This window comes from Eptatretus burgeri, chromosome 14 (assembly GCF_056783735.1).
Source record: "Eptatretus burgeri isolate ZD-2024b chromosome 14, Ebu_testis_v1, whole genome shotgun sequence".
NCBI lineage: Eukaryota > Metazoa > Chordata > Myxini > Myxiniformes > Myxinidae > Eptatretus > Eptatretus burgeri.
In genome coordinates, this window is record NC_140974.1 from 69,775,815 (window position 1) to 69,803,301 (window position 27,487).

Below are 27,487 nucleotides of genomic sequence, written 5' to 3' on the forward strand. Positions count from 1 at the left end.
GGAGGTTAACTAGATCGACGCGCATGGAGAAATGCAAAAAAAAAAAAAATCGGAATTTTTTTCAAAAAAATTGCAAAATTTTTTTTTCTCTAACAATTTTTTTTTGGGGGGGGGGGTTGAAATCACTTAAAAGATGTAGAAATGTAAAAGAAAAAATTCCAATATTTTTCAAATAAAATCGAAATTTTTTTGAAAAAAAGAAAAATTTTCCAAGTTTTTTTTTTCTCCAACATTTTATTTTATTTTTGGTTGGAAATCATTTTAAACATGAAGAAATGCAAAAACAAAAATTTCGAATCTTTTTTCAAAATGTCCGCCATAGCGGCAATATTGGACTTTGGACCAAGTCCAAAATCTAATGGCATGGTCCTTGGACCATACCTAATCCCCCCACCAAGTTTCGTCGAAATCCGTCGAGGAGTTTTTCCGTAATGCTGTTCACAAACAAACAAACAAACAAACAAGCACTCATAGACTGGTACTTACGAAATCGTCAACTTGACCTCTGACCTTGTCTAATAAAAGCTGTCTCGAGAGAAGGTAGCGACGCAAACCAGAAGTTTCTACGATGATTCTGTACCAAACGATCAAAAATCAAATGTTTTGGATGTTTGACCTCACTGTGACCTTGACCTTTGACCGATTTTGACCAAAATCTAATCAGCACTAGCCACCACCCTCCTGAATCATGTGGTGTAATTTGACATTGGTAGCTTCTTCCGTTCTCGAGTTATCATTTTTTGGATGTTTGACCTCACTGTGACCTTGACCTTTGACCGATTTTGACTAAAATCTAATCAGCGCTGGCCATCACCCTCCTGAATCACTGGTGTAATTTGACATTGGTAGCTCCTTCTGTTCTCGAGTTATCCTGCCTACAAACAAACAAACAAACAAATAAGCAGTCATAGACTGGTACTTACGAAATCGTCAACTTGACCTCTGACCTTGTCTTATAAAAGCTGTCTCTAGAGAAGGTAGCGACGCAAACCAGAAGTTTCTACAATGATTCTGTATTAAACCATCAAAAACCGTAACGTCGAGCGAAGCAAAAATCTCCATTTCTCCACGCAATTAAACCTTAACGTAACTCAACGACGCGTCTGCTCGAGCGCACTGCATCAAGGGACGGCCCGTGACGCGTCGAGTGAAATATTTTTTATACAATCTTAAAACGTCTCCAAAACATCCGATTTTTACCAGAATTTCGACAACCGAGATTTAAGCGTCCTAAGCGATCACAAAAACAGAAGACAAAATTAAAATCGAAGTTAAAACGAACTCGTAACGTCGAGCGAAGCAAAAATACTCCATTTCTCCACATGAATTTACGGAATTATGTTTGACCTCACTGTGACCTTGATCTTTGACCGATTTTGACCAAAATCTAATCAGCACTAGCCATCACCCTCCTGAATCACGTGGTCTAATTTGACATTGGTAGCTCCTTCCGTTCTCGAGTTATCATTTTTTGGATGTTTGACCTCACTGTGACCTTGACCTTCAACCGATTCTGACCAAAATCTAATCAGCACCAGCCATCACCCTCCTGAATCACGTGGTGTAATTTGACATTGGTCGCTCCTTCCGTTCTCGAGTTATCGTGCCTACAAACAAACAAACACACAAACAAACAAACAGAAACGGAAGTCATCAATATACTTACGAAATCTTTAGATTTCGTAAGTAACAAAAACAGACAGGGGTGAAAACAGTAACCTCCATCCATCTTCGATGGCGGAGGTTAAACATGGAATACCCCTTTGTAATAGAGAGAAACTAATTGCTCCATTCTTGGGGAAATTACCAGAGGCATAGAAAAAGGCCCTTTATATGGTATGTGCCATGTGTCAAATTATAGAAAAGAAGGGACATTGCATAGCTTGTAAAAAATGCCAAACTATAGAAAATATGGCACATTAAAAAAAATCTCGTATGCATGCTGTACTACCCTGGTGTTCGAAGGATGAACCAAGTAATGCCTTAGAAAAGTTCATATGAAGGGGCGTTCTACCTCTATAGGTTAAAACCCGTCAGTACGTTAAGTTTTGTGTACCTTTAAAACGAAAACACATTAGATAATGTTCATGTGTGTGATAAATTTGCTTAAAAAATTGGTACCCCTTTATATGAGCTTGGGAGTACAGTAATTGATTGACTAATTGTGAAATTAAAATAAATAAATAATGATCGTAAAACAATTAATTTCTTCATTGAACAACAGCATACCGAAATCACCACTGTTTCATCCGAATCTGTAACTTTTTGAAAATTAAGTAATTAATCGAAAAATGAGCAATTAATCGATTAATCCATCAATTGGGACCATACTCTGTGCAGATCGTTGGTACTGCCAAAGCAGACTCCTTGGCTATTGGACATAATCCTGGATGGGTTGCTACTCCGACACAGGATACCAGCGAGCTGGCATGCATTTTGCTGACCTTAGAAGGATGAACAGGCTGAGTCAACCCATCCTCGTATTAATTCAACAGCCGAGTTTGGTTTGAACTCAGGATCATAGAATCCCAAGCTCACCACCCTAACCATTGAGCCAACACCCAGCATATTGATTAATCAATAAATCAAAAATACCCTTTATAGCCAAATCTCTTGTTCACTGTCGTGTCCAAATATCAGTTTCATCGTTCAAAAGGTGACTGAGATATTGCCCAGATGAGAAACAAAATAAAGAAGGAATTAATAAATCGATAATAATTAAGTAATTAATCAATCAATTGATTAATCAAAAAATAAAAATAATAAATTTTTGCCAAAGGACTTGTTCACTATTGTGCCCAAATTTCAGCTTCCTAGCTCAAAGAATGGCTGAGCTATCACCTGGACAAACATGAAAGAAAACAAACAGAGTAAAAACTGAGTACTCCGTTCCTTCGGCCTCTGCAATGCTGTCATGCATCACCTGGATATGGAATTGGGAAGAAGCGGTGTACAACACTACAAGGAAACATGGGACAAAACAAACAGTCATCTTGGACAGAGACCATTGAACTAGACCGGCATACCTCTGCCAGGCTGAACAGTTGATGTTTTGTAACCCACTGATGGGCTGGATCTGGACCTTCACCAAAATCTAATCAGCTTGTTTTTGTCGTCTACCCAACTCGTCCACCAAGTTTTGTCATAATCCATCCATAACTTTTTGAGATATCATGTTTGTGGTGTAGCCATGCCCACGGGGAGGGGCATGATGATGATGCATGATGGGCGTGATGGTGGAGGAGTGGCCGTGGGGTTCGGCGAGGGATATGAGGTGTGCACGCCGTCTGAGGCGTCGTAGTAATGCTGGAGTCGGCCGGCTCGTGAGTGTACCGCGTACGGAATAAAGGAGAGCCGCGGGCACAGTACGCCCGCGCTCGCACTCGTGCAACACAGCCCGGCTCGACTGTTCCTCCGCTTCGTGTCTGCCTGCTAAGTATCTCCCAGTACAGTACAGTACAGTTGGCGACGAGGATCGGCGGATCGGCGTGTGTAAGGGCGGTTCCAAGCTACGGAACCAAGTGTCTCACGGAACATGGCGGAAGGTCGCGGCACGGCACATGGACGTGTACCCGTGTTCGGGGGAGATGAGTTCGAGTTGTTTTCTGAACAGTTGGGTTGCTACTTTCGGGCAAATGATGTAGAGGATGAAGAGAAACGCAAGGCGATCTTGCTCGCCTCGCTATCAACGGAGCACTACCGCCTGCTGAGTGATTTGGTGGCTCCAAATAGACCCAGTGATGATATGCTATCCTTTCAGGACATCGTGACGAAAATGAAGACCCACTTGGCGCCGGAGAAGTCGTTACATCTCGCGCGGTTCCAGTTCGATCATCTCGCTAAGGGTGGCGAGGAGCGCGTTGCGGACTTCGTGGCACGAGTGAAGCATTCGGCTGTGCCTTGCAAATTCACGGCAGAGGAGCGTCCGACAAGGCTCAGAGATCGTTTTATTTCTGGTCTGCGAGACGCAAAGATGGTAGCGGCTATCCTGCGATTAACCGACATCACATTCGACTCGGCGGTCGTGACTGCTTCGTCTGTCGAACAGACGCTCACGGATGTCCGTGCCATTGCTGGCCAGGACGCAATGAGTAGCTCCAGCTGGAGTATGGCAGCTAATCCCGAAGTCAATGCGGTAATCGCACAAGTGCCGCGAGTCACGCAGCCCGGAGTCCGAGCGGTGGCCTCAAGTGCCGCAGGTCGCACGCGCGCCTGGCGGTGCGGGACGAGGGGCACCGCAGCACGATCGCACCGGGAGCGAAGGGGCACCGCAGCACGGTCGCGCCTGGAGCGAAGGGACTTTCCCGCGGCTGCTGGGGGTGTGGGGTCCGCACCTGCGACAAATGTGCCCGTATAAGAACACCGTGTGTTTGCATTGTCACAAGGTGGGACATTTGAAGCGTGTGTGTCGGATGGCGGGAGCCTCCGTTGGGGTCTTGGGTGACGAGGTGCGAGAGGACCCCAGTGACCTGGAGATCGGCCTGCAACCGGGGCCTGAAAATGCCGGCGAACCAGAGCGGGAGATGCAACCACGGTTGAGTCTGTTTTCCGTTGGTTCGGAGATGACGACGCCTTTCACGGTTGAAGTCGAAGTGAATGGCCAACCTACTGTGTTTTGCGTGGATACCGGGGCTGCGGTGTCGGTCATGGGTGAGCGGGCGGCTCGTGGTCTTCGCGGTATTCGCCTGGTCAAGACGGCCTTGTCGTTATACACGTACACCGGTGAAGCGATTGCACCGCTTGCGAGGGCCGACGTCTCAGTGCGCTACCGAGATCGACGCGCCCGGCTCTCGGTGTTCGTTGTACGAGGGGAGGGGCCCCCCCTGTTGGGTCGAGACTGGCTTGCGCACCTCGGACTGGGTCTCCGGTTCGTACCTCCAGATGTGCCGGTACTCTCTTCGAGGCCTTCATCGAGTACCGAGGGCGAGGCTCTGATGGGCGGCGAGAGCCGTATCAGCTCTCGCGATGAGTTCCCGCGCTTCGCTCGCGATGAGTTCCCGCGCTGTGGCAAGGTTCGAGAGGCAATGCGCATCGGTGTGGTTCAGGCAGCTTCAACAGGTGGTGGTGGGCCCGTGGCGTTAAAGGGAGTCGCGAGTCGCAGCATCAAGTCGACAACCAAGAAGCGGACTCGTGATGCGGGTTGTGGGTTGTTGTTCATGGCATATGTGTTTTTCCTTGCTCTATTGATGCAGTTTAACGTTGTTGAAATAAATGCCAGCAGTTCTCGTGTAAAAGTGGATGTGGCGGAGATCATTAAATGGGAGTTGGATTATGATCAATGTGATGTAGGGGCTTCAGGGGCGGTGGTGGCGAATGAAAAGGTTGAGTTGGCCGTCCACTGTCCCGGGCCGCAGGTAATTGCTTTGTCATGTGCTGGGATTTTATCAAAAAAGCGCGCTGTACGGAAAAATGAATTTGCGATGCTTCGAGTATTATTCGTAATGATTTATAACGAGCCTATGATTGCAGTGTGGTTTAAGTGGAGTTGCTCCCGTCTAGCGGCCGTGTGGGTCTCGGAGATCGACTCGGCACCAAGACTGGTGCCCTGGTCTGCGTTACCTCCACCTCTGATTGCGAGCACAACTCGCTGTGTTCGCTCAAGGCCGTTTGGACGGGCGTTGGCGTCTCGACTGATGGTGGTGCGTGAGTTGTTTTGGCGCATTAAATGCATGCAGCCAGCGGCGCTATTCAGCGCCCCCGGCCAAGGTCTAAGGCTGGCGCCACGACTTCCAGATAGCGGGCTGCCGGCCTCGGGATGTTTATCTACGTCGGGTCTGCCTGGGGGGAGTGGGCCGGAGGCGTTTGATGGGGCCGGAGGAGGTTAGCTCGAGAGGTCGTTACGACCTTGGCCAGAGTCATGTCAGCATGGGCCACCTGGGGGGCGTTTTTGCTGCATAATGCTGCTGTGCTTCTCATTTTGCTGCTTCATATCGGTAACGCGGTCAGACCTGACCTTTGCTGCTCCACTCGCTCGCATCGACACATTATATGATGTGGTGTGCTATTTTCATTTTATTTCCATGATTATTATACGAAGTCCTTCGTGTTCTGCATGCTTCTTATAATACTGATCATTTAATAATCATACTTTTAGGAGGGAGGAGTGTGGTGTAGCCATGCCCACGGGGAGGGGCATGATGATGATGCATGATGGGCGTGATGGTGGAGGAGTGGCCGTGGGGTTCGGCGAGGGATATGAGGTGTGCACGCCGTCTGAGGCGTCGTAGTAATGCTGGAGTCGGCCGGCTTGTGAGTGTACCGCGTACGGAATAAAGGAGAGCCGCGGGCACAGTACGCCCGCGCTCGCACTCGTGCAACACAGCCCGGCTCGACTGTTCCTCCGCTTCGTGTCTGCCTGCTAAGTATCTAAGCTAAGTATCTATCTAAGTATGTTTTTGTCGTCTACCCAACTCGTCCACCAAGTTTTGTCATAATCCGTCCATAACTTTTTGAGATATCATGTTCACAGACAAACAGACAGACAGACAGACAGACAGACAAACATGGGTGAAAACATAACCTGCGTCCACCTTTGGTGGCAGAGGTAATAAATAATAAACACTAAGTTAAATTACAGGGAAAGAACTAACATCCCAAGGGATGTTCCATCCCAAGAACTAACATGACACACACACACACACACACACACACACACACACACACACACACACACACACACACACACACACACACACACACACACACACACACACACACACACACACATACACACACACACACACGAACCATGCACACAAAAACTACTGGGTAAGATAGAATGGAGCTGGAAGACATCAACTTCCCATTCCGCCACAGCGGCGGCTGCGTTTCCAGGAGCTCTACGGGGCCACACGGAAAGCGTCCTTCTCTTGCTTCTGTACGTCTCCTCTCTCTTCTTCCGGTTATGTCCAGGAGCACCTACTTATCCACTTCAATCATGGGCAACCACACGTTAATCCCGTTAACCACATGCAGTACTCAATGAGCTAAGTTCACCTGGATGCTCAAGGCTATTCTGCCGAGTTTAACTCTGGCTTGACCAGGTTGGAATACCTTAGAACCAGACTTAGTCACGGTACAATTGTACACCTTATGGGGAAAAAAAAAATGTTTGGGAGAGGTGTGTGAGGTGAGACCTGCAAGAGCGGTACTGTGGTGCTTGGACGTCTGTTCCAAAGAAGCAGTTCTTAGGTCCTCCATCATGTTCGTAACAAGTCGCAGTTGGCTGGAAAATTCATGCGCTAGTCCTTGCTGATTTCGCTCTGCTGCCTGAACCTCTTGACTGAGGTTCCTCAGTCTCTCGTGCAGCACTCGTAGTGCCTGGTTTGTGTTAATATTTCTTCCAAACAGCAATTCATTGATGGAGACCAGTCGAGAGTGGAGTCGCTGTAAGGCAACGCTCAGCTGGCTCAGCCGGTTCTGTTGCTGTTGGAGTAAGGCCTGTCCATGCTTGGTTGTAATGTACAAGTATTCACTTCGTTCTTCGAGAACACCAACCTGTGCAAATTCGCATCATTATCATCAACACTGTCTGTTTCCAAACGTCCTGCACGCTGAGAGCAGCCTCAAACCCATGAGACTCTCAGGTACAATCTTGTCGTCATCAATCTCTCACACCTTCCTTCAAACAGATCAAGTGGTACATCACATCACAGTTACATACTCCATATTATCAATATACCAGGGTGTTTCAAAAGTGTCGGTACTATTTTAATGTTTTATTTTGAAAAATGTACACAAGTTTGAAAATTAAAAGTTGGAGAGTTGGGAGTTGTTTTGGCACTTTGATTTCCAATGATGGAACGGCGTAAATGATCTGTTCGGCGTGACCTCCACGGCATGCCGGGCAAGCGGTCACCCTCTTTCATGTTAGAGGTGAGATGGATGCTACACACTCCTCAACAGCTGTCAAGCTGCTGGATGTTACGAGGGTTGTCTTTGGAAACATTGTCCTTCGCGTAACCCCCACAGAAAGAGGTCCAGAGGGTTGAGTCCCGGGGAATGGGGAGAACAGAGATGTGTTGAAGGAGATTATCTTGTTGCCGAACTCCTCTGCTTTGTCAGTGTCAGCAAGAGAGTGTTTCATCTGGACTTTTCATGGATAAGGTTTCATGTCCTGCATTAGGATCTGAAAGACCAAGGTCTTGCGAGCGACGGAGAGAGGATCTCCTTGGATATTGAGTGACAAATTGCGTCACCGCCACAGTGATGTCTTCTGAACACCGAGTCTTCTTTCTCCCCGACTTCTCCAGATCGTGAACAGTACCTTCTTTATGGATCTTCTTTACATTGTGAAGAATACAGTCATTACTAGGTGTGTCTCTCACCTTGAAGGGTTTGCTATCAAGCCGCTGAGTCTTCATCACAGGCTTCGTCTCAACACACCCTTCTACCATTTCACTTCGTTGTTGTGATCTAATGTGATGTGTGCAACATATTTACTCTGGACTAATGAAACTTGGTGGAGACAATGACCAAACTACCTAGAACACAACCTCCAAAATAAATAATAAGTAAAATTAATAATGTGGACTTGGATAAGGCTTATGGTACCGTCTCAAGAGAGATGGCGATGGCGACACTGAGACGGATGGGAGTGCCGGAAGCAGAAGTTAGGTTGGTGGAAGGGATGAACAAGGGAATGAAGGGAAGAGTTTTACTTGTCCTGGGATGCCTGAAGAATTCAGTGTGAACATCGGTTTGAAGCAGGGGAGCGCTCTTAGCCCACCCGTGTTTATCATGGTGATGGAGCTGGTAAGCAGGACGGTAAACATGAAAGGTATTCTCGGGAGGATGTTGTATGCTGATGATCTGGCTGTTGCGGCGGAGAGTAGATGTGAGATGCAGGAAGTACTGGGGGAGTGGAAGGAGGCATTTGAGAAACATGGGCTGAAGATGAGCATGGAGAGGACCGAGGTGATGTGGGCCGGGCAGCAGAGAAAATAAATAAATACCACGTTAGAGGAGAAGGGGATCAGGCAGGGAAATAGGTTTGAGTATCTGGGGGGGGGGGGGTACAGTGACCGGGGATGGTAAGTCAGAGGCAGAGGTGCGAAGGAGGATTCAGGTGGGTGTGAATGTGCGGAGGAGTAATGGCAGACAGAAATATATCAAGGAAATTGAAAGGAAAAGTTATGGTGACTTGTGTGACGCCGGCCTACCTTTATGGCCTGGAAATGGTAGCACTGATAGAGAGACAACAACAGAGGTTGCAGGTCTGTGAGAACAACTGGGTCAGGGGGATTAAGGTATGGGTGGTTGAAGAGTGTACAGAGGTGGCTGAGGACAGAGGGAGGTGGAGGAGTATCGTACTCAAGGCAGGGAAGAAGCTTGGTACCGTTGGGCCTCACCCCTTATAACTAGGAGAAGGAGAAGAATGTTCAATAGAGACACATTCCAAATAGTAACAAGACTTTTGAAACACACTATATATATATATATATATATATATATATATATATATATATATATATATATATATATATATATATATATATATATATATATATATATATATATATATATATATATATATATATATATATATATATATATATATATATATATATATATATATATATATATATATATATATATATATATATATATATATATATATATATATATATATATATATATATATATATATATATATATATATATATATATATATTTCCAACCTCCTTCCTTTTTTCAATTCAACCACCAGTCCCAAGCAGCTTCCAATCATCCTTCCTTCCTTTCCTTGTGGATTCTATATTTATGCAGAGAATCCCTTATTGAGCATATTTTTCCCCTCATCACTATTTTAAGAATACATGTTGATGTAACATCAAATATAGAAGTATTCTTGCTGGTGAAGGCTTGTGGCTGTAATATGGAATGAAGAACGAGCATACCTCAATCAACGTCCTGTTGACATCATCCATTGTTCTGCCTGGAACAAACTCTACCTTGGAAGTTTCATCCTTATGTTGGGTCCGCTTGTACATTGCTGCAAACACACCATTTCATGTAATTATTCCAAATGGTCCAGGGATTATCTATAAACTATTGTCCATTGCAAACAATCGTCCTGAATTAGTGAAATATTTTGACCCTCTTTTGAATCTTTGCCTGTTGAATCAATTCAAAATGGATGTGACAAATGTTTTCATCAAACTTTGTGAATCATACACGATTGACTTTCAAAAGGTTCTTTGAATGAGATAAAATCCTCCAAGAAAGAACCAATTTATACATTTTTAAATACTGCATTGTGACAAAATGCCTTGGGCTGTAATGGGTTAATTAATTCGATATTATCTTTTGTTGTTCCCCCCATTCACTCCCTTCAGATAATTTTGCTGTGCTCCGTTATCTTTGCTCGTTCATTCGGTCATTCACCTGGTAGGTAATCCAGAACCAACATATTCATACTACTCTAATCGAATCGGCATTCTTTATAAAAAAAAACAAAAAAAAACAAAATAACCTTAAAAACTGAATCATAAAAATAATCTTTTAATCCCTCTGCGGCATGGAGAGAGGCTTTATCGTTTCATCGAGTTCCACAAAGGGAATACAAAAATAGTTTTGAAAAATGTAAAAATGATGCATTTAAACCTTAATTTTCACAAAACATTTTCATCAAGAATCAAAAACAGCACTTTCTTCAGCGTTACAAAAAATGCATCAAAAAAGGGAGATTGGAGAAAGAACATTAAAAAAGTCAATTCAAAGAAAACTTTTCCAAGAACTTGAGATGGATGATTTAATACAGTGTGTGTATGTGTGTGTGTGTGTCCTCCATTAACTCCAAAAACCATGAAACCCATCAGCCTGAAACTTTGCATGTACACTAAGAAAACTCCAAGGAAATGCAAGACTGAAAATTGGTTGTTTGGGTTAATTAAAACACCATTTTTAAAGATAATTAACGGCATTATTTAATTATGTCCTTCATCAGGCGATCCTCAGCCACCTCACTCTCTGGCGTCTTAAAGCATTTCCTGGGAAACCTCGCTGGTGTTTGAAGCCGCCATGTTTTTTGGCCTGCTCAACCATGCCATGACTTGGAAAAGGCCGCAACGATTTCTTAACGATAAAGTTTTTTTTTTCACGTTTCCTCACTCATATTATCAAATGCCTGTTCATCATAGCTACGAATTGCTTGTAATGCTTATAAACGCCCAGAGACGTGAGAATCCGTTGCTTTATTTAATTTCCGCACGTGAGATCACCACGAGTATCTCTTAAACTAAGGAGAATTACAAAATTTAAGCTCCAGAATCGAACTTACAAGACGTCTCGAAAAGTGTTCGTGTGTCCAATTGGGACGCATGTGACATTCCGGGCGTCTCTGGGAGGTGTATGTTGAATATGACGTCCGGTGATTGCCAATTCAATGCCAAGTGAGCCGTTTCTTATCGAGCGTTTCGTTGGAGTGCTTGCTTGAATGCTTAAGCCACTTGATGAGCGCTCTCCAAGCTGCTTGGTTGTTCGTTTTGGGAAAAAGTGACCGTGCTTTCAATCTCACATCGATTTTACGTACTTTTCCACCTGCGTTGGGCGTCTTGGGAGTTGTTTCATCCACTGAAAATGTGCAATTTTATTTTTACAGGACATCGCTTCTTTCAACCTTTTTGTGTGACCTTGTTATCCACTTGTCATTTTGACATCGATACATATATAAAAAATCAATAAGGTCTATCCGACCAGGTGTTCGCCATGTTTGTTCTGGCTGTGAAAGCATAAAGTCGACATTTTTCTAGCTCGACATTTTGTGTTCTCTGCTTTGGCACATTTTAAAATTGATTTTCACTGATTACCCACTTTATATCTCATCGTCTCTCAAAGAATGCTGTTTGAAGGTAAATCTTTGTGTTTGTCATTTTTATTACCTTCGCAAACTTCGTTTGACGAAGGTATTGTATTGACCCCTGTGTATTTATTTATTGGTAAATATGTGTGCGGACAACATTGCGCAAAAACTGCTCGACCGATTTGCATGAAATTTTCAGAGATGATGTGCAGTTACTCAAGGACGCCAGGCTAAGATTTTGGGAGCAATCGGATTAAAGGTCAAGGTCACGGTCATGAAAAGGTCAGATTCGTTTTTTCGTCATAACGCGGTCAATTTTTATCCGAACGAGATAAAACCAACACCAAAATGTTCATTACTCAATTCTACATTCTAGGCTATGCCACATGAAAGTGTGGCGTAATTACCCTAGGTAGCGGTTGGGGGTCAAAGGTCAAGGGGGTCACCAAAAATGGTATTAACAATGTTTTGGATCACTTTATACAAAAACTTTACAGCAAATTAGCTTGAAATTGTGTGGGAAGGTTTGTTGTCATAAAAAGACAAATCGAGTAGATTTTTGGAGCAATCGGATCAAAGGTCAAGGTCAAGGTCACAAAAAGGTCAAACATTTTTATTTTCACGATAACAGTCAATTTTATTCCAATTTACATCAAATTAATGCCAACATGATCAGTATTCAATGCCCCCTATCCTCAAATATAACATTATATGGTGTTGTTGTAACCCGAGTTAGCGGTTGGAGGTCAAAGGTCAAGGGGGTCACCACAAAGCATTTTTCATTGGGCAGCGTCGTGGACAACATTACGCAAAAACCACTTAGCAGATTGTCATGAAATTTTTTGGACTTGTTTGACATCATGAGAGGATAAATCGATTAGATTTTGGGAGCGATCGGATCAAAGGTCAAGGTCAAGGTCACAAAAAGGTCAAAATCGTTTTTTTGCGATTTACATCAAATTAAGTCCAAAATGTTCAGTGTTCAAATCCCGATCCACTGATATAGCGTATGGTATAGTGTTTGCAACCCTAGTTAGTCTGTGGAAGTCAGAGGTCAAGGGGGTCACCAAAATGGAGTTTTTGATTGGGAAGCGTTGTGGACAACATTACACAAAAACCACTTCGCAGATTGTCATGAAATATTGTGGATGTGTTTGGCATCACGAGAGGACAAATCGATTAAATTTTTGGAGCAATTGGATCAAAGGTTAAGGTCAAGGTCACAAAAAGGTCAAAATCGTTTTTTCGCGATTAAATTGTCAATTTTGTTTTGATTTACAGCAAATTAACTCCAAAATGTTCAAAATTAAATTCCCCATCCTCTAATATGACATATGGTATAGTACTTTTGTCACCCAAGGCAGCGGTTGTGAGTCAAAGGTCAAGGGGGTCACACAAATTCACATTTATATCGGAAAGTGTTATGGACAAGTTAACGCAAAAAAAAAAAACGCAGAGAGGCTTTAATTGTTTTGGATTTGTTTCGCATCATGAAAGGACAAATCCATTAGATTTTGGGAGCGATCGGATCAAAGGTCAAGGTCACAAAAAGGTCAACATCGTTTTTTCATGATGAAAACGGTTAATATGTTTCCGATTTACATCAAATTAACTCCAAATTGTTCAGTGTTCAATTCCCCATCTTCTGAAATGACACAAGGTATAGTAATATTGTCACCCTAGGTAGCGGTTGTGGGTCAAAGGTCATGGAGGTCACGAAAAGCATATTTGTATTGAGATGCGTTGTGGACAACTTAATACAAAGGTAATAACTAGAATATATCTCTGTCTCTAAACTGTGTGTCTGTTGATGCAACAAGGGCCATAAGGGCCCTACCAAACTTAGTTACTAAGTAAAATACAACAAATTTTCATTAAGGAGACTTGGTTAGTTTGATATGCACATAGCTTCGCTCATGGTTTAGTAAAAGGAGTTTTACTTTCTTGTTTAATTAGACGCCAATTAAAATGACGTTTTTGTCCTCGCTCGGATTTGAAAACATGATCTATTTGATCCAGGTCGTGTCTGCGTGGTCAGTGACATTCGACCGAATCCGACCCTACATGCTACAGAGTTCGGCACTCGGGACAACGAATCACCTAAAATTGTCATAATCGTGATAGTTCTAATAACAAAACCCTTTCACAAAATCCGGATCATGGACTTTAAATTTGCGAAATTCCCGAGCAGATTTAGTGGAATTTTAGTTCCTCATTTCACTCTCATGCCATGTTCAAACTAGTGGCTGCGGCGAAGGTATGCGCTCTACGAGTGCCCGTTCTAGTTTACTTGATGCTTTTATACATTTGCATGTGTGTGTATTTATATAAACTGTACTACTCCAATGGCATTAGGCATGGGGTTTCACAAAGTGGAATGGAGCCCTCCGAGATCTCAAAGTATGCACCACCTCCGTATGAGTACTCAGGTACTCATGCACAGTTAAAATAAATAAATAAATAAATCTAAATGTGTACTTCAAAGATGCTCAGGAAGCTCCAAAGTGTACCGGCACAACAGAGGCTTTTGATGGAAGGTTTTCTCATCCAGTGTAGATAAGATTCTTTTCTGATAATCCTGATATACAGTACTGTGATTTCAATATTTAAGTGTACAAAATTAAGTTTATAAATTATAACAATATAATTTATAAGCTATATTGTAAGTTTATAACTTTTAAGATAAAAAAAAGTTGATCGAAGGAGTACGTGCTAGCGAAGAGGAAAAAGAGGAGGCTCAGGAGCATCAAGAACAAAAAAAAGAGGTTTGCGAGTGTCTCTCCTGGAGTGAACGTTCTGAGAGAACACTTACAGAGGGGTAAGATACATACAAACTTGAGAGGTGCGTTAAAAATCGTAGTGGTGACTGCGAAAGCAGACGAGCGTGCTCGAAGCTGACAATTTTTTTCTGCTGGTACTCATTAGAGAACGTAATTAAAAAAAATTGTGTGAACCCCTGGATATAATTCCCAACTGCCCATTGTTATTTATTTATTTATTTATATACACCCCACCATATTCACCACCAACACAGAACTCTGAATTGTTTATTTATTTATATCCACTTTAGCATTTCCACTAAAAACACAAACTTTAAATTATTTATTTATTTATATGTACACTTTACCATTCTCTACTTCCAACATACCACCTTGAATTACTTATTTACAGTACTGTATATACAGGTTACCATCTCCTCTACCTACATATTTACAGTACATAGTACATATTTATTTCGTTATTTAAATGTATAATACACACATCCCATTTTTAAGGTATGATCAGGGGCTGTGTCCTTGATGAGGACTTGCATCCTTGTTATTTTCATGCTTATTAAAAAAAAAAGAAAAAAAAAGTGTCACATGGCCTCTGATGCTGTTGACAAAGTGATTTTACAAAAAGGACTGCTGCAGTGAAGTAATTTCCTTTCTTAATGTAAATAATAACAGTTGAGTCCACCAAGTTTACCTATTTTCTCAGCATTCCTGATAAATAATAAATATGTCTTCAAGAGAATCAAACGGAACGTTGGAGTCATCAGGAGGAACCTGAATAAGTAAAGAGCAAAGATGGAGTCATCAGGGGGAACCTGAATAAGTAAAGATTCAAGATGGAGTCATCAGGGGGAACCTGAATAAGTAAAGAGTCAAGATGGAGACATCAAGAGGAACCTGAATAAGTAAAGAGTCAAGATGGAGTCATCAGGAGGAGCCTTACTAAATGACAACCATAAAAGTAGTTGAAGCAGAAGAAGCAGGAACAAAAGTCCAATTGCCATCTTCACTGGTCTGGAGGTGGTGCTGCAGGAACATCGTCGGCTGGATGTGCTGATCCCTTTGCTGTTGTTTTGTGAGTCTACAAGTTGGGAAATAATCAATGGCAGTAAGAAGGGGAGAGGGGGAGGGAGGTGATGTGCTATTAGAAAAATCATTCACCATGTTGTCACAGTGTTAACATTTTCAATCAGCACAAGCGCAATTGAATGACAAGGTGGTGTTTGCTACATGGAAATTGTGTGAAAAGTTTGTGAAATGAACAAGTTTTTATGGGGGATCAACACATGAAGGAGATCAATCGATCAATCAAGGAAGGTTAGAAAATGTGACGTAACAGAGAATGATATTGAGACCAATATAACAAAGAGGGTAATTGTCTCGAGAGAAAACAAAGTGCATCAATTCCTGACCACAAGAACAAGATAAATAAGTAATTTACAAGGAACTTGTGATTGGGAAGGTACCAAAGAAGAAGGCCACTGCAGACGTCCCAGTGCCATCGTCTGGTCCACACTTGAGCTTCTGCCATTTTGCCATTTCTGTTGACAAATCTTCCATAATTAATAGCTGCAATTTTCAAATTAATAATCTATATAGTAACAAGGATAAAATAGAAAAAGCCGTTTAGTAGATAATCATGTTTGTTTGAAAGTATTCCAAATAAACACTGCATGATGGAGGTCATGCCCAATGGCTTAAAGTTTTCTTCTCAACAGCTAAGTTCATAGAAAATCAAGGTAGATCTAGAGTGGGGGCGAAATCTGGGGAATTACTCACCAGGATTAACAGCACGAGAGGAATGGTATTATTTAATTAATACAGTATGAACTGCCTTTACTCAAGAGCACAAAGTCTGTCGTCTGTCGCAATTAACATTGTTGAGAGGGAAAAATATAATGCATTATTACTGTAACTAGATCATTTAATTATAATTAATTACCAGCAATTCACAATCCTTTTCGTCACTGTTAAATGCCTTCCAAGCCTCTGTTTAGGCCTAAGTCACATTTGCTCTACGGTGAGGATACGGCGGCCGTACGCCCTCTGAATTGACAGAAACGTGCGGTGGCCGCAGAGTTTTTGCGGTGGCCTCAGGGTGGCCCTACGCCGTATGGCTATATTTTACAGGCCGTAGGGTCGCCGTGGAATTATAACGCGGAGTTATAACTTTTTTCAATTTCTACGTTCGCCGTAGCAATTCGACATGCCGAAAAAAAAAACTGGTATAAAAAAAACCCCTCCTCACCGTCCGTCTAGCCGCACATTCGCCTTAGGACCCCCCTGCGGTCCCCCTGCGGTCCCCTTGCAGTCGCCTTGCGGGCACCTTGCGTCTGCCTTCAAAAATCTATGGCCGCCGCAGGAACACCCTAAGGTCACCGTGCGACATCAAATCAAAGACCATACGGCTCACCCACGTTTTCGGTCTCCACAATTTATAAATACGCCATGCAGATCCCCGAAAAGTAAAAACAAATGTGACTGCTACATTGTGTGACCGTGGAAATACTGCAGCCGCCCTATAATTGCTAGCGGCCGTAGATTTTGTAGACCCTACGGCCACCGTGGCAAATGTGACTTAGGCCTTAGTGATTATTCTATGACCTTACCTGGACTCTTATTGTGCAGATACACACACCATCAGCTATCCACTTCCTATTTCTTTAACTGAGAATCAAACATTATGTGAGCAATTGTAATCACTTCATATTGTTAGGTGTCCACACTTGAAGAATCGAGGAGGATGTCATGGCAGAAAATAAATAAGGACGCAAAATGTGCCCTGTTTGGTGTTTTTACGGGTGAAACCAACATATGACAAGAGAGAGAAGAAGAATTTTATAAGTAATATTTATTAATCTCTCCTGTCTACCTTAAAAACAATAATACTAATTAAAAGCAACCCTTAGTGACTTTCTTAAGAATTCCCAAATTAATAAAGTGCAAACGTCACAGATATCTATGTAGCTATGAATTAACTTGTGACTTTTGAGATGGCAACCTATCTCAGGTTACCAGTTTGTAAAATAAAGCCCAACAGGTCACAAATGAGTGAAGGGTCGGCTGTGAGCATGTTCGAAAGGATCTTGTCCAGAGGGTGCGCACAGGATGAAGCCGACAGGACAGTTGCGTTGTGAAAGTCCTCATAGGGTGAAAGGCGTGTGACAGCGGAGCATGGAGAAGAACTCGAGTCCACAGTCATGCTGCCTCAGAGAGAGGTTGAATTCTGGAGCATTATTGCTGTGAAGGACAATGCATACTGGAAGGAGGGGAGGAGAGAGTGAAAGAACACGCAGGCTGCCATCCCGATGCAGGCAGCGAGGAGATGCCTGCTTTGAAGTCGTCTCCGAGACAACAGCAGAGCATCATTTTTGAGGAGTAGACCAACCAGTAGATTAGAATGACCAACGTACACTGGGTGAAGTTGGTTCTTTGCAGTCAGGGATTGGGGTCGCTGAACCTTTTCGGGTTTGCATACAATGGACCCATGATTCCTCCTTTACTGTTTGAATCAGTGTTGCAATGGATTTCCACACATTAATTTCGGTCAGATCAGGTCAGGTATGGGAGCGTGCGCCGGAGCAGCGCGTCGCTGCATCTACTTTCCGCCGGTACTCGAGGGGCCATCGTCTGGCCATCCCCCAGGAAGATGCTAGGCCCATCCCCATCTCCTTGAGATGCCGATCAACCTGCTGCAACCACAAGGCACATGGTCGGCCCATTGGTTTCCTCCACTCACGAGACTCCCTCGCTGAGAGAATCTGGTCAGCAGGATCAGCATCAGGAAAACGAGCCACATGTCCATACAGCCGCAGCTGACGCTCACGGACTATGCAGGTAACAAATCTCATTTGAGTCTCTCTCAGCAACCGCTCGTTGGACACAAAGTCTGACCAGCGATAGCCAAGGATTCTCCAAAGAGACCTGGTACCAAAGGAATTAAGTCTCTGTCTCAGAGATCCTTAGTCAGAGTCCAAGTCTCACATCCATAGAGCAAGACTGGAAGCACAACAGACATGAAGGCACGGATTGTCGTCCTCCTGCACAGATACCGGCAGCGCCACACCCCATGATCCAGTGAATCCATGACTCCCCAGGCCCGACCCAGACGTCTATTGACATCTGACTCACAGCCAGCAGAGACATGAATATCACTGCCAAGGTAAGTGAATCTCTCCACGACCTCAACATCCTCACCACAAACAGGGGCAGACAGCGCAGCAGCCATTTCTTCTCCTTAAACATTTTCCCTCTCTCCTACCTGATACAAGCTGCCAGTGCTTTTATATCTTTCACCAATTGCCCATCTCTATCAACTTCATTTTGTTGGGGGCTTCTCAATGCCATGGCAGCTTTTAATGTCTCTTTTCTTGTTTTGTTGCCATTCCTGAGGTGCCATTGGTTTTTCTTCTCTCATGGTATTGTTCTTGTAGCGGGAAATTCAGCCTTGGCAAGGCTCTTCGTGACATTCAACAACTCTACAGGACATTAAAAGTCCTAAATAACTTTCTTCACCCAAAAGCACTGAATTCTTTTTCCTGAAAACAACTTCTTCACCCCACTATAATTAACTTTCACCTCCTCCAAAGCAACGCACAATCACATGTTATACTGGTCCATAAAACTTTGGTGAAATAATACAATGAATACGTGCATAACAATATAAATCCTCATGATGTTGGCGTACGAGTATTAGTTGATTGATTGAATTGATTTGGTAAACTTCAACATAAAACCATGTTACACCCATCAATAAGTGACTCTGTAATTAAATGTGGGCAACTTGAAGGGGAGCACTCGGGAGAGTGCAAAACCTCCGCCGCCAATACTGCTGGGTCACTCCAGTGAACCTTATATCTTATTCATTAAATATGATGTCAACAGTGCTGACAGTTATAGTGCTTTTCTCCAACATTTTTTTTTTTGGGGGGGGGGGGGGGTTGGAAATCACTTAAAACATGTAGAAATGCAAAAAAAAAATCAAAAAAAAAATCGAAATTTTGTTGAAAAAAAAAGTTGCAAAAATTTTCTTTTTCTCGAACAATTTTTTTGGGGGGGTTTGGAAATCACTGAAAACATGTAGAAATGCCAAAAAAAAAATTTCTCAATTTTTTTTTGGGGGGGGGGGGGATTGGAAACACTTAAAATATGTATAAATGCAAAAAAAAAATTCTCTATTTTTTTTTGGGGGGGGGTAACAATTTTTTTGGGGGCATTGGAAATCACTTAAAACATGTGGAAATGCAAAAAAAAATTCTCTATTTTTTTGGGGGGTAACAATTTTTTTTTTGGGGGGGGGTTGGAAATCACTTAAAACATGTAGAAATGCAAAAAAAAAATTCTCTAAATTTTTTTTGGGGGGGGGGTAACAAATTTTTTTTTTGGGGGGTTGGAAATCACTTCAAACATGTAGAAATGCAAACAAAAAAATTCTCTAAATTTTTTTGGGGGGGGTAACAAATTTTTTTTTTGGGGGGGGGGGGTTGGAAATCACTTCAAACATGTAGAAATGCAAAAAAAATATTCTCTAAATTTTTTTTTGGGGGGGGAACAATTTTTTTTGTGGGGGTGGGGGGGTTGGAAATCACTTCAAACATGTAGAAATGCAAAAAAAAAAAATTTCTCTATTTTTTCGGGGGGGGGGGGGGTGGAAATCACTTAAAACATGTAGAAATGCAAAAAAAAAAAAAAATTCTCAACAATTATTTTTTTTTGGGGGGGGGGACCAAGTCCAAAATTTAATGGTATGATCCTTGGACCATACCTAACCCCCCCCCCCACCAAGTTTCGTCGAAATCCGTCGAGGAGTTTTTCCGTAATACTGTTCACAAACAAACAAACAAACAAACAAACAAACAAAAAGGGGTGAAAACAGTAACCTCCATCCATCTTCGAAGATGGCGGAGGTTAACAATCAAGTGTGAATTGCTGGACCAAAACTTGAATGGACTGAATCTGATCTACTTTTGTTTCTTATTCATAACTTATTAAAAAGTGTACCGCCTTGTAAACTGGAATGGCACTTTTACTTCAACCTTCCCTTTCACTTTATTTGACTTCAACCTTCCCTTTCACTTTATTTGACTTCAACCTTCCCTTTTCCGAATGTTATGCAATCCTGATTTAAAATAAATAAATTCACTTTTGACTATGCACCTCCCAGAGCCACGTGTTTCCCCCGTAACCACGTCATCTGTTTCCACCCTCTGCGTTTACCGATCCAAATTCACATCACGATTTTTTCTACAACCTTTCCATAATCTAATCTGATGAAAACTCTCTCAAACAATAATAATAATAACAATAATAATAATAATAATAATAATAATAAAAAGATCTCTTACAATGCTTCATCTTCCCCTTTCACACGTGTGGTTCTCATTACTGTATCATAATGCACTACTCTTCTGGTATTTAAACAGCCTGCTCTCAAATCGACCTCTCTTTCATACATTGGCGAAAAAATCCAACTGTTAGAGCGTTTCTTCAATCAGTCAATTTCCAGAACCGGATCTCAACCAACGGTACTCCATCTCTTCTGGGTCTGATTTTGACAGATTTCCCTGAAAATATCTGCTGCTCTTCCTCCACTCCAATCGGTTCTTCTGACCACGTCCTTGTCAAAGTAGACATCTCTCTGGCAGTTACTGGAGAACCACGTCACCGCCGTCGAGTCTGGCATTTCACTCAAGCCGACTGGCAGGGTCTCCAAGCATCCATAAAACTTATAGACTGGTCTCCTATTGCTACTTTATCCAACATCAACTCATCCTGGGAATTCTTTCAAAGAAACTTGCTCTCCCTCATGCACAGATTTATCCCCTCTCATCTTCAGTTGTCCTACCCTTCCTCCCACCCTTGGTTCACTGAAGCTTGTGGCGAGGCAGTTGCCTGAAACAACTTGCCTTTGCCTCATGGAAAGCAAACCCAACTGAGGGTAATCTCAGTTCCTTCCATAAAGCTCAGAACAAGTGTGTATCTCCCCTCAGGAGAGCCAGAAAACCATCTTTCTAATCTCAAGACTGAACTCTCAAACCTCCCTCCCTCCTCAAAATCCTGGTGGCGTCTAATCAAATCTGTTTCTGGTGTATGTTCCCCCTCCATCCCCTCCCTTACCTCAAATGGCCGCACTGCTGATACCGCATGTGAAAAGGCTGAATGCCTAAACATGGTGTTTGCATCGAAATCTTGTGTCCAAAACCCATCACTTTCTGTACCCACCTTACCCAGTCGCAAACAACTGTCCCTGGACTCTGTGTCCTTTTCTCCTGAGAAAGTGGAGAGCTTGCTGTCAAAGCTCGACTCAGATTCTGCAACTGGTCCAGACGGCATCAGCCCACCTGTCCTAAAAACCTGCTCCTCTGCTCTTGCTCACCCTCCCTCTGTTCTATTCACCCTCTCATTTGCTCAAGGCCATCTGCCATCTCCATGGAAATCAGTAAACATTACTGCCCTGCATAAAAAGGTGCAAAAACAGATCCCTGCAACGACACACCAATCAGCCTTCTCCCAATAATCAGCAAGGTCATGGAATCCATCATCGCTTCAGACATTAAATCCTTTCTCTTCTCCAATGACCTGATTTCCAATCATCAACTTGGTGTCAGATTAGGTCACTCTACCCATAGGTATGCTGCTTCTGCTCTCCCAACAATGGATGGAGGTCCTCAATGCCGGACATGAAATCAGAGCCATATCCCTCAACATATCACGTGCTTTTGACACGGTCTGGCATCCTGCCCTGCTCAAACTCTCTTCCTATGGTATCCAAGGCCATCTCCACTCATGACTCGCAGACTTCCTCTCCTGTCACAGTTAACGTGTGGCCCTAAATGGAGTTCTTTCATCCCCTCTTCCTGTCCAGGCTGGAGTTCCTCAAGGTCGCGTTCTGGGCCCTGTTCTTTTTCTGATTTTCATCAATGATCTCTCCGACTCTGAAAATCCTCTATATCTCTTTGCTGATAGCTCCACCCTCTGTCGTACCATCTGTCATCCCTCAGACCGGCAAGCAGCAGCTTCTTCGCTCACTGCAGATCTGGGTAGAATCACAAACGGGTCCAACACGTAGAACATGTCTTTCAATCCGGACAAACCTCACACTCTCCCTTGTCTCTCCGAAAGGACCGTTTGGAACCCCCCCCCCACCCACTTTCTCAACAATCCTCTGGAAGAAGTCCTTTCTTTCAAGCTTCTGGGTCTCACTATCTGCCATGACCTTTCCTGGGAAAGCCACATTTCAAACCTTGCCTCCAAAGCCAGTCACCGACTGGGAATCCTCCGTCGTGCAAAGTCCTTCCTCGGCCCACCTGAGCTCCTGACCACTTCCAAAGCTTTTGTCCGTAGCCTGATGGAGTACTGCTCTCCCCTCTGGGCTGGTGCTCCTGCCTCTCACCTTTCTCGGCTTCACATTGTAGAAACCAAGGCATTTTGGATCATCGGCATCTCCCGCAATGAGGCTGAGTCTTTGGGCCTCTCACTCAATCACCGCAGGTTGGTCAGTGGTCTTTCTGTCTTCGACTGTCTCCTCTCCAGCCTTGCCCCCCCTGCTCTCTCTGTGATTTGTCCCCACCACATTTCCGCAGGGCGCTCAAGGTCCGCCAACACCCCCCTTCTTGTAAAACTACGAAAATCACGAATCACTGCTCACCTTCACTCTTTCATTCCTCTTTTTTCCCGCCTTTGGAATAAACTCCCTCACTCTGTTCAATCCCATCCTTCCCTCCAGGTGTTCAAAATAGCTGTTCACCACCACCTCTTATCATCCCCCATCCAAATCCTCGATCTTTTCTACCCCCGTTAATCCACCCCAAACCCACCTCCTTCAAATTCCCTGCTTCCCTTCCTGAAAGTCCCTGTAATGTCCATCTATTCCCCATGTTCCCCGTCCCATCCCTCTCCCTTCCTCAGATCTCCTAATGTTCCCCACCGTTTTGTCCTTCCCACTCCCGCCCCTCTTGTCTCATGCCCCCTTGCTGTGCGTTGTGTGTTAGCTCTCATACGAGCCTCGACAAGGTATTCAAAAAAAAAATCTTCGTCTGGATGAACAGTTTGCGTTTCGTATCCCACTGATCGGTGAGATCTGGATCCGGACCTCAACCAAAATATAACCAGCTCGTTCTTGTCACATAACCAACTCACCCACCAAGTTTTGTTATAATCCGTCCACAACATTTTGAGATACTGTTTTGTGCTCTACATCGTTTTTGGCCAAATCTATCAATGGTGAAGAATTAGCTAAGATTTTAAAAAAATAATTCTCCAATCCAGACTTGGATCTTCACGAAAATCAAATCAATTCGTGCTTGTCACACATCCAACATGTCCAACAAGTTTCTCCAGAATCTGTTCATAACTTCTTGAGATATCCTGCTCACAGACAGACAGACAGACAGACAGACAGACAGGGGTGAAAACATCACCCCCATCCACCTCCGGTGACAGAGGTAAAAACTTCTTCTTTCATTTGTTGAGGTCAACACGTCCACTTGGCTGTGAACTAAGAAGGATGCATTGTGTTCTTGTTTATAAATGTATTTGTAAACCAATTTGAGACTTACGCCAGAGCAAGGTGACAGTGGATAAGAAGGCAATGTTATGATGGTGGGGCCACATATGAATAAAACAAGTATGGTAGAGTAAGAACAGTAAAGGAGGAGAGAGAGAGGGAGAGAGAGAGCTCTAGAGAGAAAGAGAAACACAATAGTTTGCTTCGTAAGAGCGTTGCTTAGATGGGGGTTAATGGGAGATCGAAAAGATTGTGAGTAGGGATGGGGGATGACATGAAATGGTGTTGCGCCACTTGCCTAAAGTCTTGGAGTGAAGAATACGATTGAACATCCTCTGGAAGGCAGTTCTGCAAATGGAAGAAAAGAGGTGAACAAAAGAGTGAAGATGTATGGTATGCCTGGATTTTCATGGTTTAACCAGGAGGGGTTGAACTACAACTATCAATATCGGCTGGCAGGATAGACAAGAGCAGGGCCGACAAGAGCCAGAATGGGCCACGGGGCAATACTCAGTGTCGGACCCCCTTCATCTGGTTTAAAATATTATATATTACGATAAAACATGACCATATTATATTGTGTAATCCATGAAGGATGGTCTGGAGTTACACACACTCGCCACAGCTGTCTTGTCCAGGTTCGAATGCTGACCTAGCTATAAACTGTCATCCTGCTGTTCCACAAGCAGGGTGATCCATCAGTGTGTGTGTGTGTGTGTGTGTGTGTGTGTGTGTGTGTGTGTGTGTGTGTGTGTGTGTGTGTGTGTGTGTGTGTCTGCTGTCCTTCAGATGGATGTTAAAGTGGGTGTACCGTCTGCCAGCATTAGTTGGTGGGTGTTAAACATCCCATTTGTGGGGAAACTTAGCTAAATATAGCATAACAATTGTGCATTTTGTGAGGAAAGCACCAAATTTGGCACACTAGTGGCCTGTCATATTATGAACAGATTTGGATATTGGGCCATCTCAAAATTCAGCCGCTGATGGCTGTGGCAGCCATTTTCCACTGCCATCAAAAATTTTGAGATGGCCCAATATCCAAATCTGTTCATAATATGATAGGCTACTAGTGTGCCAAATTTGGTGCTTTCCTCACAAAATTCACAATTGTTATGCTAAGTTGCCCCACCACATGGTGTCCTTTGGAAAGAGTGGGGGACTGAACTGAAGTTATCCATGACACCTTGGCCAAATTCCTGATCTGACCCATTTGGTACATTCAATTTCACGAATGCATCGTTCTTCTAAATCATTAGTCGTGTTACCACCTAGAGATTTCTCACAAATTGTTTCTGTGACTCATGGAATCGCAAGTCTCCCGCCACGTGATGGAGATCTACTGATCATAGTTACACCGACATGGAACAGTGTCCAATAACGTTTCTGTGTTTCTATATCTCGCTGCTCCTTCGGTCTTTTCTGAGCACGGGATTAGTGTTGGTAAAAAGCAGACATGGCTTACTTTTTACAAGTTATGATAAGTGATACGTGCAGTGCGTACTGCATTTACACTGACGAATCAATTCCTCTGTGACATCACAATAAAGTCCCCTATATTCGGATTCGTTCGTAATCCATTTCATCCGGATGGGGTAATGTCCAACACTCCCGTGTTCATTAACGTCACTAGTACGTGCCCGTACGTGCGTGGCCATACGTGCAAAAAAAAAAAAAAAACTTTCAATCCGCGTGCCAGAAACAACAACCACACAGGCCGTTCCTTCACTCTTGCAAACGACGACTGGATTGGGGCATTGTGTTTATCTATAAAAGCGCATAAGGAATCGAGAAATTATTAGAATACAGTAAGTCATCACTCTCCGGAAGTCCGTACGTTGTAACCCGTCATGGGGAACGTGGCTGAGGATCTCTTCCCCATCGGCCACGCCTACGCAGCAACGTGTCTTGTCATTGGTTTGGTAAATAAATGACCATAACTTGGGAAGCACTTGTCCGATCAATATCAAACCTTTAAAAGGCACATCCTCAGGTCCCCAGCAATATACCTGGCAAGTTTCAATTAGATTGGACCAATGGTTGTCGAGAAACAGAGGTCACACACACACACACACACACACACACACACACACACACACACACACACACACACACACACACACACACACACACACACACACACACACACACACACACCGCTCTGTTTTATAGATAGATACCACTCTCACCTGCAGATTTAAGTTTTAGAAAGTACGCAGTATTTGAAAAATTGTTGATTGCTCGTTTACGATATGATCCATAAACATCACACAAAGTGCTGCTATCCAAGGTACAAAGAGTTGTTATTTATTTTGAGCCAACAATCAGTTTGTTTGGATGTGTATGTAGTTAATATTTGAATTCTGCAACAGTGTAGAAACGGCAGGAGAGAGAGAGAGAGGGAGAGTACAGATTAGGCAAAATGAGTGGTGAATTGGAGTGTAGGAGAAGAATGAGGGCAAAATGATGGAGAGTGGCATGTGGTGCGATGCCAAAAAATGTTACGTGTTGTTCGTTCCTCTATTATCATGAAGATTTCTATTTGAAGCAGTCAAGTGCTATGTATAGTCTAGAGATCGGTGCTGTCTATCGCTGTTGCCAGCCAGGTGTGCTTTGTTGCCGTTGCAATCCAGGTGTGCTCTATCGCTCTTCCGAGCCAGGTGTACATCTTTCTTCTGGCCCAATTAAGATCAGCCACATACAGCAGGAGTTTGGTGAAAGAAATTTGACAAGGACACCAGCACACAATAGCTTACTTTTTTCAAAAAGGTACTGTAGGATCTTTAAGATCGACAAGAAAATGCTATCATGACATAGGAGAATCAGCTCAACATCTCCTTCAACACGTGCTGTGCTCCTTGAGGCAATGACCTTCCAGCAAGGTACCAGGATGAGAGGTTGTCGTTGCAGGGTTTCGTCTTCGATTTTGTGTCGCTACACTTTTCCCAGCCACTGCAAAACAGGCTCTGGCACATGAGTTGAGATCCTGCAGATCGTCTGATCCACAAGGCTCTGGCAAGAGAGGGTAATCTCGGAGATGCTCCATTGTTTGAGGTCAATCGGTCACAATCGGTTGGGACATTTTGATTATATCCCCACTTCTGCATAAGGGTTCTGCAGTATCCAACTCCTGTCCTCAGGCGATTGAGACACGGCCACGTTCTTCATGTCTCACTGGCTCCTTGTGGCAGGGACTCTTCAGGGTCAAGTTACAGCTTGTGGGGTCTTGATTGCAGCTGCGTTGATCAAGAATCTATCCTGCAGCTGTGGGGGTTACCATCCAGGGGCTGAACAGCATGAAGGAATCTATTCTTGGATTTCAACCTCTTGGTTGTTAGCTCGTGTTGAAAGAGTAGGTGGCATCTGGCATCGAACCCAGACGAGACAAGTCAAAGGTTAACGATACCT

General features: G+C 43.5%; 1 protein-coding gene across 6 annotated transcripts in view; it reads right to left on the reverse strand.

Annotated features, from left to right (window-relative positions):
* LOC147013554 (uncharacterized) overlaps nucleotides 1-27,487 on the reverse strand; it is a 73,609-nt gene that overhangs the window by 44,505 nt on the left and 1,617 nt on the right. For all 6 annotated transcript variants that reach the window (XM_085855439.1, XM_085855443.1, XM_085855442.1 and 3 more), the window contains exons 2-6: nucleotides 24,381-24,430; nucleotides 16,044-16,118; nucleotides 15,521-15,658; nucleotides 9,900-9,994; nucleotides 7,137-7,497 (exon numbers count right to left, since the gene is read on the reverse strand). In XM_085855439.1, coding sequence (XP_085711565.1) covers nucleotides 7,137-7,497; nucleotides 9,900-9,994; nucleotides 15,521-15,658; nucleotides 16,044-16,118; nucleotides 24,381-24,414 — 703 coding nt within the window. In that variant the 5' untranslated portion in view covers nucleotides 24,415-24,430. The remainder of the gene's footprint in view (nucleotides 1-7,136; nucleotides 7,498-9,899; nucleotides 9,995-15,520; nucleotides 15,659-16,043; nucleotides 16,119-24,380; nucleotides 24,431-27,487) is intronic.